The following is a 17,104-nucleotide window of genomic DNA, read 5'->3' on the forward strand; positions in this document are numbered from 1 at the left end:
TTGATAAGTATTTTTTAGTACTATCAAAAAATTTAGACTCATTTTTAAAATAATGGACAATTAAAGAATACTTGTCTAACCGAAATTACGCAACTCTATATACACAAGTGGTGGCTGAATACAAATATCAATAATAAAATCTTTGAGAAGAAGGAAAACGTCACGTAGCAATCTAAACTCTTTGACGTATATTGGTAAATACCTTGGCCTATTCCAGCGTTTTTTTAATAAGTTTTTAAATCAGTTTTTGTTCATACTTTAATCGGTTTGTGTGGTGATGTACATAAAACCATTTGATATTTTTTACAGTTCCAGAAGAACTTTTTATTATCTTGAAGTGATTTGACGTTCATGTTAAATGTACTGTTTCCGTTTCAGTATCTATTTGTAAATTTAAATGGCCTCTCCAATTTTAAATCTCCCGCTTCTAAACTTTGACAGTTATTGGTAAAACAGTTTATGGGTATGTTGATTGTTGTTGAGTTTAGTTGTGCGAAGTATCAGAAAAAAATAGTAAAAGAGCCGTTATTGCACATCGAATTAGTGCGGAAATAATAGAGAAAATGTGGTAAATGTGCTGGTAAATAAGAAAACTGGTGGTGACAAGCAAATGTTTAAATGGAAGCATCCTCCATCATCACCCAGGTGTCAAGAGACGAGGAACATCTGAATAATTATGCTACTGAAAAAGGTAAACATTTATCCCGAATTGAAAGTAGTTTATATTTGTATCTACATATTTCTTTATATAAAAAGAATGTCTTAAGCGATTGAAGAATAATTCTAGAATCAGTAGGCGTGTAAGGTGTAAACAGAGGTGAGGTAAACACTTGAAAACGAGATTCAGATTTTTAATCCAAGGTCTGTTACAAGCTATTATTCAAGCTGGACAATCACATTGTTGACAATATATAATGTTGAGAATATCGTTTTCTATTTTCGTAGTTTGATTGTTTAGTCTAGGAAAAATGGGATTGGTGTTCATTTTAATATGTAAATTGTTCACATTCCTTTTCCATAGAGTGACCTCTTTAAAAGGAAGAAACTCTACTACATTTTTACTTTCACATTTGATAGTACAATATAATGCTAAATAACAACCGAAATACTCTTGAACTTAGTGTTTAAATCCTTATCCAAATATTTAATAAGTGTAGGTATTTTATATCCAATACATCATTTACAGGGTCACCCAAAAATAATTTTTTTGGCTAAGTATGAAATTATTAAATTCCAAAAATAAATGTTGATTTCCAAAAATAGGTTGGTATTACTGACATAGGGTTACTGACGTCATGGACATGTGATTCCATAAAAACAGTGAATAATTTATCTAAAATTATTTCTCCCAATCCCAAATAACAAATAAAACTATTAGTTGTTATGACAGAATTTTATTATCTGGAATAGGAAGTTCTATTATCTCATAAGTTATGCCAGAATTTTTTATTTGATACTGTTGAAGGAATTGTGAACACAAGAAATGAATACAAATCTATTTTTAGAAGCTCTAATATCTGATTTTAGTAAAAAAGTGATAAAAATAATTCCTTACAAAATAACAACAGATGGTTTTTGTTAATATTAAGTTTATCTTTAAAATTATTTTTGAGTGTTATAACAGAATATAAAATTAGTTTCATTATTATAATTTACAGAAACATGATTGATTTCAGAGCTGCCATAGATTGTTAAAACATAATAAAAACATTTTGTTTTTGTATTTCATGATAAATATTTCTATAGTATCAAAAAGTATGTTATTCGATTTTCACACATATGAATGTGCAGTAGTCTTAAAAAAATGTTTCCCTGTTATGTAGTGCTCTGTATGTGAATAATAACTCTTAAATATTGAAAATAAAACCTTTCTTGTTTTAACTTCAGGTTACGAGCCTTGTAATAACAAAACATTTCTGTTGGATTTATAATAACGTCGTCGTGGATGTGAAGAGAGCTAACCCACATTTTCTTAAAAATGAGCTAACTGCAGCATTGCAATCAGAAAGAAAGATTTCATATTGTAGTGAAGAGATCTAAGTGAATATGTTGTTTCAAATGGTTTATATTCTAAAGTGTGAAAGGACGCTAAGCCCAGTATTTATAGTCGGTACTCAAGCTCGTGCTTGAGCATGTGCTCCGCCAAGTCGAACTTACGTCAAAGTCATGCTCAAGTATTTGTTGTGTTCTATAAACGATACTTCGGGTATTCTCGTACAAGATTGATCTCAAGCACGAAAATTAGGGATTTTAAGTAAATTTGATAGATGGCATCCAATAAAAAGAAGATTCTGTCAATTATTATCATTGTCACCAAACTTTATTTAAATATTTTTAGCGCCAAATTTAGCTTTATTGAAGAAGAGGCATGTTGTGTATTAAAAAAATTAATTTTTAATAAATCATTTTAAGGTATGTAATATATTATAAAAAAATATGCATTCGAGGGAATAAATTTCAATTATGTCGATTTTTAGATGAGCGGACATTGTACTAAATATGCAGTGTATTCAACAAAAGGAAAGGTGTTTTTAATCCAGCTGGTAAAGGAAAATAATACTGTAGAAAATAAAAGGACAAACGATGCTTCCTTAATGAAAAAAGAAGGGTTGGGAGTACAATACAGCGTATTATATAACTGCCAGCCTGAGGTAGATATATTAAGGACTTCAGAACAGCTACGAAAATTGTAAAACAAATTGAAACAGAGGTAAAATACTTTTATTTATTCAAGCAAAATTTTTATAGTAGAAAATTCAGAGAAACAACAGCATGCTGGCTACAGGTGATGGCCCTTTAAAAAAGCCAAAGCCTGATGTAGGTATGGAGTTTGTGAAAGTTGCTGTTCCCGACATATATGTAAGCATCGTCTGTCCTTGGGACAACACAGAAGTATTTGGAAGAGGTAAATTTACTATATTTTCATACTTAGATAATTGTAGAACAAAAGGAGGCCCACCAGATAGGAGGACATATAAGTTTAATTACTGTAACATCAGAATTATCTGACTCCATCCATTGCTTCTCCAGTTCAAAATAAAGAGTTGTTATGTATGATAATTTTGAGAAATCTTATCTGTACATATAATAAGAATTTCAAGTAATACTTGTAATATGACACCTGTTGTTCCTATAGAATATGTCAATGTGCTTCAAATGGTAAGTAATCTTAAATATACTTATGGCAATATGTAACAGTAATAACAAATACTACTACTAATGGAGTAGTAGCTATTATAATTGCAAATAAAAAACATTCGCCAAAAAAAGGTTTGAATTATTCCAAAGTTTAATAGTAATCTATAGTTATGGATTTTTAAAACAATCATTTATATAATAACTATTCTTATTTTGTACTTAATGTATTATATTGAAAACTGTTAAAAATTCTAAATGTAAATACTAGTACTAGTATGTATGTAGTATTTTGTACTTAATGTATTATATTGAAAACTGTTAAAAATTCTAAATGTAAATACTAGTTTTGGTTATTTTTTTTTTGTGATTTTGTTTTTAATGTATACTATGGTGGTTGTAAAGCGATTATTATATTATTTTATATTTAACAAACCTGATATTATTCCATTTTTTAGTTTTATAAATTGTTACTTTCAAATTTACTTATCGTGAAGGTTTATAAATATATTTTTAAATAAAGAATACTAATATTTTAAACGTGTAATTAATTTTATATTTGATAAGGAAAGGTTTTGTGAAAGGAATAAATACTTATTTAAAAGGAGAGAGACAACTCGAACTCAATAAAGATATACTTGCTTAAGTTGTCTGAGTATAGTATAACCCTCATTTATTTTAAATTAAAATATAAAAAATACATTTCAACATATAAAATAAAAAAGAATATATTTAACATAGGTATTCAATAATATATTCACATTCTCATGCATAACATTGTTGAATAAAATGTCTTCTAAAATTTAAACCTTGTTCCACATCATTAACATTTCTATTTTCTGGCACATCAGTATTTTCTAGAAAATCATCATCACTATTTATAATTATTTTCCTGTAAACACATATTGCAGAGTACTGCTGTAGCACTTATTATTGCAAGATATGTATTTAATTTGATTTGTAGGCTTCATTGCAGACAGGGAAACCATATTTTCCAGGTTCTAAATAGCCTTTTGGCAACATTTCTTACATGTGCACTTTTATATTACATGTGCACATGTGCGTATATTACATGTGCACTATTTTGTTGATCATTACCTAAAAAGATATATCTATCAAATAACCTATTTTTTGTTTAGCCCATTATCAATAAATACCTTGCTTTAATGCTGGAGTAAGTAGATAGTGCCTGTGCTGCATGTATATTCACTATTCATAATAATTCACCTATTAATAATTCTGGAATTTGTCCTCTTTCCTTTCTAACTCTTAATCAACTTTGATCAAATATTAAGCTGCCATGACTTAATCCTGGATGTTGAACAAAAATATCCATAATCTCAAAAAACAAAAAAAAATATATTGTATTGAAGCGAATTGGAAAAAAATATAAATATAAACAAACAAGTTAGGTTAGGAACCCGTGCTCAAGGCAGGTCGATCCGATGCTTGAGCACGAGCTGTCATTTTTGTGTACTCAAGCTCGATTTCGTGCCCGAGATCCGTTTATAAAACACAAAAACGACTCAAGGTCGACCTCAAGCATCGACCGATACTTGAGTACCGACTATAAATATGGGCCTAAGTGAATTCACAATCCTTATTTTTTGGAGTGAAGTGATCTATGCCACTTACCACCACCGGGTACTGAACATATTTTCAGTGGTGAACAGAGCTATCAGACGCTTGAGCTTAGTCTGCAAATAACAACAGACAGATACATTATTATTATACAGTCGATTAGTCACCTTATCGTTAACTGGGGTTTGCTGTTACAGCAAAGTCTCACGGTACTCAATATTGTAACAAGTATTAAATTTATTTTATAGTAGTAGGAGTAGTTATAATCGTAAGATAATTTATATACAATGTTTATGGAATTGAGCTTAGGTTTAAGACAAGTAGCTGCAGGAGAAGAGGCAAAAATTATTTGATGATTTTCACTCCATTCAAGATGAAAGAGGAAGATGGAGCTTTATCAGCAGTAGAATTACGAAAAAAATACCTAATCAGCGATATAAATCAAATAATTTAAAGTAGGACGACGAGAACATCCAAGTATGTAAAAAGTTTTTTCTGGGTACATTTGATATATCTGGAAAAAAAGTTGAAACAGCATTAAAAAATTCAAAGTCGTCAGGTATCATAGAGGAGGACAAGAGAGGTCGAAAAGTTCCCCCTAACAAAATCCCAGATAATCAAAAGGAGGTAGTACGTAATCACATCAAATCACTACCGGTGATTGATTCTCACTATTGTCAAAGTTCAACCAAGAGGAAATACTTACCTTCTGGTTTGTCTGAAAAACGACTTTACCAGGATTATTTAAAATACTGCGAAGAGTATCAGGAAGATTCAGTGTCGTTTTATTATTATAAACATATATTCAGCACTGAATTTAACTATGGTTTCCACAAACCAAAAAAAGACCAATGTAGCTTTTGCACGCAATTCGCAAATAAAACCGAAGACGAAAAAGAAAAACATGAAGATGCACACAATCTACATCAACTTCGAAAGAAGGAGGCTAGAGAGCATAAGAAAATTGCCAAAGATCGTGCTAAAATTGATAATACTTTCAGCACCTTCACTATGGATATGGAAAAGCATTTACTGACTCCCCAATTAGAAGTGGGGCAATTATATTATAAACAGAAACTAAAAACCTACAATTTTACTGTGTATAATCTCAAAACTACTGTTGCTATTAACTACATGTGGCATGAATTCATTGGTAAAAAAGGATCATCAGAAGTAGCTACATGCTTATGAAACATGCTTTCTGAGCTACCATCTGAAGTGAGTGAAGTAAACTCCATTCGCTTAGCTCGGGCATATTTTGACAGATTCATTGTCGGAAATCTACAACACAACAATTCCTACTTCTCAGTATTAATAGCTAAAGTATTTTACTATTGCATACTACTTTGTTTAAAAAAAGAAGAATTATTCTAAATAGTGGAAGTGTATACTAAACACATCAAATTTTGGGTAGTATATATTTAAAAAATATATTTTAGTTGTTATAATTTAACATAAATATTTATTATATGGTGCAGATAAATAAATATTTATTGTCGGTAATTCGCAAAGTTTTATTTTATTTACTATTTAGTTTGTTTACTATTAATATTGGCTATGAGTATGTGTGCTTGGATGTATAGTAATTTTAGTCTGTCAAAAAGTAACTAACTTCACAAAAAAATAATTACTAAATTCACTAGACAGTTCGGACTGGGAATAGCCAACCAAGTATAACATTTTATTCTGATACTGCAACAGGTCAAAATAGAAATTCTATTTTATCTGCAATGTTTATAAAAGCTTTGTCTTCTTTTGATAATTTACACATTATTAATCAAAAGTTCATGGAATCCGGACATTCCGAAATTAAATGCGACAGCATTCATTATGGGATTGAAAGTAGGGGACGAAAAATAAATATATATGTGCCTGACGGGTGCTACACAGTGGCAAGAACAGCCAAAGTAAATCACCCTCTATAAGTCGTTAAGGAATTAGATTACAGTCATTTTTTAGATTTTAAAACTTACAGCGAAAAATTAATTATTAACAAAACGAAGACAGTTGATGGCGATGTTATGAAGTGGCTAAATATCAAATGGCTACAATATAGAAAAGAACACCTTGATATAATCTTCTATAAAACACAACTTAGTCATTTAGACTTCAAACAATTGTGCATTCGTAGAAACACTCGAGTTGACAACAATGTTTTCAGTGAGGTTCTGAAACGTTATCCTTCTGGTCTAGGAATAGAGCCTAAGAAACTAAAAGATCTACAAGATCTTTGTAGGTCAGGTACTATCCCAACCACTTACCATGATTACTACCTCCGACTTTTAAAACCAATAGAGAGAATTGCTACAGACGATTCGGAATCCGAGTAGCGATAAAATAATAGGATTTCTGTATAATATTCAATGTTAAAGACTAAAACCTAAATTGAATTTCTCATACTTTTGTGTTATTTTTGTATCCAAAATTAAACATTTTAAGCATAATATCACCTTGTATTAATTAATTTCGTAGAATTACATCTTTTCACACAACAAAAAACAGTATGACTCGTGAAAAGTTATCTAGTGGTGAATGGAGCTAAGTGAACGAAACCCTTCTACCATCATATAAATCAATGTTTTATCAGTGTTTGGTTTAGTGCAAAGTAGGTAACACTTTGTTTGATAAATCCTAAAAAAATTTTAGGAATAGTTCAATGAACAGGAAACTTATAAGCTAAAATGTATTTTTTCCTGGACATGGTAATCTAAAATGCTCATTATCTCGAAACTGACTTTTGTTGGTTAGCTCTCTTCACATCCACGGCGACGATATATTATTACCTTGGATCTCATTTTAGTTTTTTCTCTACCTTCATTTTTAATCTTCTATCTTTGTGATACTCATGACCTATTACAAATAGTTATTGAAGGTAGGTACCTTTTTATTTGAGATTGCTAATATATTTTTTTTCAGACAAAAAATCTCTCATTGAACCTTTGTATTGGCTTTAATTCTTTCTTTTTTATTATTTTCGAAATTAAAATAAACTAAACTTGGTTTCATTCCTCATTGCATATTTGTATTTAGATATGTTTATAAAGCTATATTATGTTTAATGTATAATTTATAAATTTGTGTTGTCTTACTTTCTTTGCCATTTCTGTTCTTGCTTTGTGTTTTCATTTCTCCTTTCATTTTTCCTTTTTATGGAACATGTTATTAAAAGTATTTTTGTTATTCTTTTCTTTTTTCCATGACTTCTTCCTTAGTTAACACATCATGTGAAGATGTATGAGCTAGGACATACTCTGAACTGAAACTTTTCGTCTTAGAAATGCATATATCCAATGGCAAATATGTGAGCTGTCTGCATCTTAGAAGAAGCACTATGTGGCTCACATGTATGCCATCTGCTTGTTAAGTGTTACAGAAATATATCCAAATTATGGATATCCAAGTTTGTCCAGAAAATACACTGTAAATGTTGCCTTTTGCAAACAAAGCACTAAGTAATAAATATCACACCCAATCATTGTGATCTTAGGTTTAACCTACCTTTATTTTTGTAATTCATAAAGTTTTGGGATTGCAGTCCATAACTTTAGTTGGTTACATTTCTCACCTAAGTACCAAGAAGAATCCATAATGTATATTATGTCCAAATTTCTGGATTAGTCTTATATTTATTTCCTTTAACATCTTAGTAGGTTATTATAAGTACATACTGGTTTAGAAGAATTGAAGCTTGAGGTGCTTAGAGTTATCAGAGTGTGCTGCAATAATAGTATCTAATACATTTTTTGCTTTCTAATCCAAAGTCCCTTCTCTTTTTATATTCACATGCTATTTCCCTGTTTTGTGACTTGTTGATTTTTGGCATATAGTAAAACTATCCAAAGAAAGAAAACTTAAGTCAAAAAAATTAAGACCATAAAGCTATAGACCCTTTGTAAAAAAATTATTCTTGGAATAAAATCTGTATCATAATGATGCCCATTATGATACAAGTATTGAAATTGTAATTGATACACTATGGCAGCATCACGTTATGTGTTGTTTGTTATGCAGTTTCATTGTATTCACCCGAATATTTGTTATTCGTCAGAGAATAGTTTCTGGAAGTAGTAGGTGAGGAAGGTCAAAAAAGCATTGGATAGAAATAGACAGGATCCCTGTTTCTAATGAGAATATTCAAACTTTATTCTAGTTTCAATGGTGGCTTAATTCCTATTAAGCCAAAAGGCCACACTCCTGTCTCAAACAAAATATGCCTTACTTAAACTATTGGAAATTTTTTTATAAATATTTAACATTTAATTAATCATATCACATACCTAAATAAATGCCTCCCTAAATATTTAATATTTAGGTTTTCATATTAATAATATTTTTGATGACTATAAGGCAAGTGAAACTTACGAATGTGATAATCTAAATGAGATAAACTTTTTTGACAATTATTTACAAGATATTAACGTAATACATATTAATATAAGAAGCATATACCAAAACTTCAATCAGTTTTTGGTTTTTTTAGAATCTACAGAGAAAAACTTTGATGTGATAGTGATGTCTGAGTCCCATAAATTGTATAATTTAACAGATTTTAATATTCCAGGATACAATATATATTTCAATGATAGCACACTAAATAGATGCGATGGGTGTGTTGTTTATGTTAAGCAGGAGTATATTGTAGATTGTCAAATAATTAAAGAAAACAACCTTAAAATGTTAAAAACCACAATAGAAAAGAATAACAAAAACCTAGTGATTTTTGCAACTTATAGATGTTTTTCAACAGAGAAAGAAGAGTTTATAAAGAACCTAAATAGAATTATGTTAAAAACAACTTTTGAACAAAATAAAATGTATGTGATGGTGGGTGACATGAACATTAACTTACTTACAACAGAAGAAGATACTACAAATAACTATTTAACAACAATGCAAGGGTTTGGTTTCTCTAGTGTGATAAATAAAGCAACTAGAAAAATAGGAGACTCTAAGACATGTTTGGATCATTATTTTCTAAGGTGTAATAATGAAATCTTTCAAAAAATGCATGCTGTGATATTAGAACATAATCTTACGGATCATGATCCCATTCTGCTTAATATACCAATTCCAGGTCATGTTAATTCTAAAAATAACAAAAAATCTTACAATCTAATTAATTATGAGAAACTTGATGGATTTTTGGAAGCAGAGGAATGGGATGATGTTCTCGGAACACATGATGTGAATGTAAGTACAAAGCTTTTTCTTGATAAAACTAAAAATATGATTGTAAGGTCAACAAAAACTATTAATGTAGGTTGTAAAAAAGAAAGATTGAAACCATGGGTTACGGGGGACTAATAGTTTCAATAAGAAAAAGGGATAGGTTAAAAAAAGAGTGTACTTTAAATAATAATAATTTATTTCTTATAAATAAATATAGAATGTATAGAAAAACTCTATCTAAACTAATACAAAATGCAAAATACTTTTACTATAAAAAGCTAGTACAAAATAATGCAAATGATCCCAAAAAACTATGGAAGGTAATAAAACAAGCTACTAATGATGAAGTATGTAAGACAGAAATTAGAACAATTGTAAATAGTGATAATGTAGAGCTAAATGATAAAAAAGATGTTGCAAATGAATTTAATACATATTTTACTAGTATAGGAAAAACATTAGCTGATAAAATCATGCAGTGTCCTGACAGGAGAGATAGCGGGGGTAAAAAAAGGGTGTTAAATTCATTCTTATTAACTCCATGCAATGAAAAAGAAATATTGAGAGTGATACAAAGCCTAAAAAATGGGGTGAAGGGAGGTGAAGATAACATTTGTTCAAATTTAATTAATAAAAAAAGAAAAGTTAATAAAGCCACTTCAGCATATTATTAATATAGTATTTGGTACTGGAGTCTTTCCAGAAATTTTAAAAACGACAATAGTACTGCCATTATATAAGCAAGGTGACAGAAAGTCTACAAACAACTATAGACCGATTGCGTTAACTAGTACTGTAAGTAAAATAATTGAAAAATGCTTTAAAACAAAACTACTAAAATATCTAGAAAAAAATAAAATTCTACACTCAAATCAGTTTGCGTTCAGGGAAGGCTGTAGCACCGAAAATGCACTTTGTAAAGTTACAGAAAAAATACAAAAAAAACTTGATGAAGGTAAGAAAGTAATAGGTATATTCATGGATCTTCGCAAAGCATTTGACACTGTAGCACACCCAATTCTTTTAAAGCGTTTAGATATGATAGGCATAAGAGGTATTCCTAATAATTTAGTAAAATCTTATTTAACAGGCAGGAAACAAAGTGTCTCTTTCTGTCTCTGAAAGTGAAAGACTGGAACTAGAGGTAGGGGTGCCACAGGGTACTGTATTGTCAGCTCTGTTATTCAATGTATATATAAATGAAATTATGTCATTGCTAGATAAAGATGACATCTTTTGTTATGCAGATGATTCTGTGGCTGTAATTAGTGGAGATGATTGGGACGCGGTAAAAAGAAATGCTGAATTGGCTTTTCAAAAAATTAATGAGTGGTTAGAAGATAGCTTACTCTCACTAAATGTTGATAAAACTAAGATTATCACTTTCTCGATGTCTACTTGTTCATTGCCAGATTTTCAAAACATTAAATTACATAAAGTGGGCTGTAAATTAGATAATAATGATAGTTGTAATAAAGTAGTTGAAAGGACACCATTTTTAAAGTACTTGGGAATATACATTGATGAAACTTTTCAATGGAAAGAACATATAAATTATGTAACTAATAAAGTTAGAAAGCTTATTTTTAAATTCTACGAACTAAGAAACATACTAAATTTTAAAGTAATTAAGCAGGTATATTATGCATTTATAGAATCGGTAATTGGTTATGGCATAGTAGTTTGGGGAAATGCGGGTACAACAATTCTTTCAAAACTCAGAATAGCACAAAAATGGGTCATAAAAATTATGCTGTTCAAAAATAGAAGGTATGCAACTAACTTATTATATAGAGAAAGTGAAATATTAAATATTGATCAACTGTATAATAAGTGTGTAATTAGATTTATGTTAAAAAATACATATTATAAAGTAAACATAGAACACAGTATAAATACAAGAAATGTAACCCTAAATAACGTAAAAGTGAGCAGTCCTAAACATACACTATGTCAGAACCATATATATATATATACTGTAGGACCAAAATTATTTAATAAGTTACCACAGAATATTAGGGCAAAACCTTACCATAAAGTAAAAAAAGAAATCTTTAAATGGATTAGAGACAACATAAAATAGGGAATTATTTAAAACAAAAAAATTACTTTTAGTTTAATTTTATTAGAAAAATTGTATGTTTAATTTATATTGTTTTTATTATTTTTTGTTAAATAATTGATAAAAACCTCATTAGTTAATTGTAAATGATATGGGAAATGACACACTCACAATATCCTAGATATCATTGGGTGTCAAAAACGGTTAGCAGTAGGATTTAGTGTTAAGGAGGTGTAAAAGAAACTAAATTATTGTTAATTTTTACTACTATTCTATTACTGAAATGTGATTTATTGTCTAGTATTTGTATTTACACTGTACTATTGCTAATAATAAATAATAATTATACTAAACACTGACTAGATAAACCACCTGCAAATAGTGTGGTGCAAAATTGTTGCTCCTGGATGGGTTGATACCAATTAGCTAGATTGATATATATATATATATATATATATATATATATATATATATATATATATATATGTATATATATGTATATATATATATATATATATATATATATATATATATATATATATATATATATATATATATATATAATTATAATACTTGTGAGGTATTCTATAATTTGTTTATGCAAGGTATTAATTAGTGAGGTGTGTAACTAAATATTTACAAAGGTATGGAGACCAAATTTCTGTTTAAGATTAATATTGCCAAGGAGGTGATAATTAGTTCAATAAAACGAAGTGTGACACTGGAAAATAGCCTTAAATTATGTATTATTGGCACTTGATGTTTACACAATACATCTAAATATATCAATTTTGTTTTAAATTCAGCTTTTTGTTCTCTGTTGATAATATTAATCTTTTATTTAATTATTTATTTTTGTTGGGTAACACTATTTGCCTCTCTTATTGGCAGTTAGGAGAGCAATATCTGTATTTGGTAATTAGTAAATGTTTAAAAGTGTTTTTTTTTTGTTTAAACTAGTACTAGTTAAATATAGGCTTATCATTCATTGTTATGAGCTTATGTATGTCCTAGTCTCTGACAAGCGCATATTCCCATGTTCCACGTGTCTTTGTACACGTTATCAAATAATAATCTTGTTCTAGGTATTTCTTTTCTCCTGTGCCCAATGGGTCTCTCAAGGAGTGTTTTTTTACTGGCTCATTTTACTCTATCTGCATTACATGTCTTGCTCACCTCAGATGTCATATTTTGGTGTATGTGATGATATCTGGTGGCTGGTATATTTTGTATAGTTCGAAGTTGTATTGGCTCCTCCATACACCATGGTGATTTACTGCTTCCTAAATTCCCAGGGTATGCTAAGATTCTTGAATTATTGTTTTTTAGTTTCTTATTTATCATTATCGAAATAATTGAGGTTTTAAAAGGGAATGGAGCCCAAAATACTAACTATTATTGGCAGTGCAAGTTCTCCATGTTACTGCTATTTCCAGTGTTTACAAGTATTTCCAAGTATACAAATTCGTTAACTGCTGTTATGACGTCGCATTTTATAATGAGTCCCCGCTGGATGCGTGGTTGCCTGCTTACCTTCATATGGTGGACCGCCGTAGCTCAGCAGCAAGATAATGGGCTTCTAAGCCATAGCACACGAGTTCGAATCACGGCACCAACAACGACATTTTCATTCCTAAAATGATACCGTCCACCGTGCTTCAGAGAGCACATAAAACCGTCGGTCCCCCCTGGGCTAGTGGGTATCGACAATAGCTACTTAAAACAGGGTTAAAGATGTAATTGGCGCCGGAACCTGTCCGAAAAGATCTCCGTGGTAAAAGTGTCATCAACGTAGCCAAGAGTGTTCTGATTTTTTATATATTGAACCTCTCATTTTGATTTGTGGCGTGGGTATAACTTTCTCCAGTGCTAGTTTGAACATTATACCTGGTGCAGTAAATATATCTTGTTAGTTTTAAAATGTTCACACTCTCAACTTTTCATACACTTACCTTTTTCAAGTGTGAGGTGGCGGCCACAACGGCGCACCGCACATCGCATAGTACAACGCACAGCACAATACCCCGCACCTAGCTTAGCCTTTGCTTTGCACATTAGTGGCCGTATTGAAGCACCATGCACCGCACATTTATTTTATTTTCTTTAATCATGTCGTCGTCATTCTCTTCATCGGACGATTGTTTTAAATTCAAATTTTAAGACATACTGTTTATGCAAAGCACAATCAAAAATGGCGGTGCATCCTCTAAATAAAAAGCTAATTTACTATTGCGAATTTCACCACCCCTATAAAGACCTTAGAAAAGATTCCCAATACTTTTTTGAATACATAAGAAAGAGTTCAAATATGTTTGATTATATTTTAAACAAATTTAAAGGAAAAATAAATATTATTTGGAAAAATTGCCATGCTCAACCCACAACAGCTGAAGAAAGACTTATCTTAATATTACGGTAAGTTAAAAAAAGTTTTAAATAACCATTTTATTAAAAATGATGTAATACAAATTAGTGTAAAAGGTGCATGTCATCAAAAATATTTGGCATACTTGGGCGCTGAAAATACAGGTGTTCTGGCGGAGCAAATTGGTTCATGCATAAACACATAACTAATTAATTTGTCTTTATTCATCCTTAGAATAATTGCTGTGCGAAGATTAGAAAATACTAAGCTCAATTTACGTAGGCGAGGCATTGGTATCCAGCGATGTGCAAAGCAAGGAGCGGTGCGTCGTTGTGGCCACACGCATTTACGGTAATGCTTGTATTTACTTTGCTTCAGCGAGGCTTTGGTCAAGGCTAGGTGCGGTCATCTCTGGGACATCTTCTGTAGACTTGTTACACATCTTCGAAGAACTGTTCTTTTTCATCTTCTGGTTTGTCGTCAGACAAAATATATGCGTTAATTGTAACATAAAAATAATAACAAACTGTAATTAAAAAATGTGGACCATAAAATCAATCAAGAACTTTTGTTCTCTGATTTACAATGAATCTCACTTCATTTATGTGTTGACTTTCATGTCATAGGTTCTTTTTTAAGTTAAACATAATCTTAACTTTAAATTCATAACAAATTACTTGGAATTCACTGATATTTTTCAGATCAGGCTCCAGGCACTATTTGCTCTTTGCAGGCCTAAAAAATGCCCAAAAGAAAGAAAATTGCATCAAATATTTTATTGTGGAAAAAGGCATCAAATTCTTAGAGAACGTTTAGAATTATTTTATCACCTTACTTGGAGAATATATATTATGAGTAAGGTCGATTTTTTAAAAATAAAATGTTCCTCCTTTAAAAATAAAATGTGTATCCTTTTTTAAAAATAAAATGAATTTTGCATCAGGCTCGAGTTTTAATTATATTCAAAGATTGTATTAAATCTATTTTGTTAGTATTTAAGTATTGAAGTTGAGTAAATTTGAAATTTGAATTTCATATTGGAGAATATTTTTGTGAAAGAACTAACTGGCTGAATTAGTAAAATAACAAATTGTTGTTTAAACTTGAATATTAATTGTTAATCTTACACTTTTTGAGAATACTAAAACTAAACTTCAAAACTGATAGGAGACCATGGTCCTCAATGAAACGAAGTTTGGTAAGTCTTTTCTTATATTTAGGTTCACTTTATAATTTTTTTTTAAATTCTTGCCTGTATTTGTTGGTTCTGGGCTTTCTAACCGTCTTCATAAACCTTCCGAACCATCGCGTTAAATTTAACTTCGCTTTTATTGAATTATTTTAGCGATGTGCGGTCCATGACATGCGCATCATTTTACGGTAGGCCCACATTTCAAATGCCATTGTACACTTCGAATTGGCTTTTTTCGTGGTCCACGTTTCTGAAGCGTGAGTGGAAATATTAATGCTCGAACAAGGCGTAATTTTGTGTTTTTTGTAATATCGAGTGTTCTTCCATATTTTTGTGAGTTTGACTGTTGCCGATATGGCCATTGTGACGGGTCGACGGATCTCATCTTTCCACCACCCAACACTGTTAGTGATGACGGAGCCTAAGTACACAAATTATCTGACCACTTCGTATCCTGCCATGTTTCTTATCTCTATTTAGTTGTTTTTGTTTCTATCAATGATCATTACTTGTGGTTTTTTGTATATTTATTTTTAAACTGTATTCTGTACTCACTGTTCCCAACTTATTGATAATTTCTTGCAGTTCTTCGGCTGAAGACGCTATTCGCATTCTCTTATCGCCCTATAAATCATTGATAGACTAATATGACCAAAAAATGCAACAGTTTGTATACAGTTATTTATTTGAATCAAAAGTATTTCTTTGTAAGTAAATCTAAAAATATATATTGTGATAAAGTTTTTACCTCGCTATCTTTTATTTAACTGAATTTTTTTTCGCAAAAACAAAAAAGGTACTTAATGTTTATTTCTGTGTACTTATTTAATTTTAGTTTATTTGTAATTTTATTAATTTTGGATTGTTTTTGATTTACCTAAAACATTTAAAATGCCAAGAGTCGTCGACGCGGTCGTCGGCTATTTCGTCTTTTAAGCCACTTCGAAAAAAGTCGCATTGTAGGAATGAAAGAGACTGGTTTTGGTTTACGGGAAATTTTAAGAAAGAATTAAGGCTAATCCATAAACGATGTTAACGAGTTTGGAGGAGGTGGTCCAATGATGAGACTTATCGGCGTCGTGGAGAGTCTGGACATCCTAGAATATTGCAGGGCCGTGATTTGCACCATCTTAAACTTCTTGCTCTCAGAAACAGACGGGACAGTGTACAGTAAGTAAGAGATGATTTAGTTGCAGCTACAGGAAGGGTAGTCTGAAGAAGAACAGTTAATGAAAGATTACTTCGAATGGGACTGAGAGCTTACCGTCCGCTTTTGGTGTTACCTTTGATATCACAGTCTAAGGTTTGACGCTTTAAATGGCCAATGGAATTTTGTCTGCTTCAGTGATGAATCTAGGTTTTGTTTGGGTGGCCTTGATGGGCGCATAAGGGTAAGACGCTTTCGAGGTGAGAGAGGAAATATAAACTTGGCTGTTAAACATCATACAGCAAGACAACCAAGCATTATGGTATGGAGTGCTATATGTTTGGGAAGCAGTTCATCTCTAGTTCTTAATAACGCCACTCTGACAACTCGACGATATATTGGTGAAGTACTGCAACCAGTTTTACATCCATACCTACAAACTATTCCAAATGC

General features: G+C 30.7%; 1 protein-coding gene and 1 long non-coding RNA gene across 2 annotated transcripts in view; both read left to right on the forward strand.

Annotated features, from left to right (window-relative positions):
• Nucleotides 1-210: 210 nt before the first annotated feature.
• Nucleotides 211-17,104, forward strand: part of LOC140436972 (carboxy-terminal domain RNA polymerase II polypeptide A small phosphatase 1-like) — a 55,423-nt gene continuing 38,529 nt past the window's right edge. Inside the window, exon 1 of the mRNA XM_072526161.1 lies at nt 211-691. Coding sequence (XP_072382262.1) covers nt 619-691 — 73 coding nt within the window. The 5' untranslated portion in view covers nt 211-618. The remainder of the gene's footprint in view (nt 692-17,104) is intronic.
• LOC140436973 (uncharacterized) lies at nt 710-2,859 on the forward strand. Its single transcript, XR_011950337.1, has 2 exons — nt 710-2,412; nt 2,478-2,859. It is a non-coding gene; the product is annotated as an uncharacterized lncRNA (long non-coding RNA).

Source organism: Diabrotica undecimpunctata, chromosome 3 (genome assembly GCF_040954645.1).
Source record: "Diabrotica undecimpunctata isolate CICGRU chromosome 3, icDiaUnde3, whole genome shotgun sequence".
NCBI classification, from domain to species: domain Eukaryota; kingdom Metazoa; phylum Arthropoda; class Insecta; order Coleoptera; family Chrysomelidae; genus Diabrotica; species Diabrotica undecimpunctata.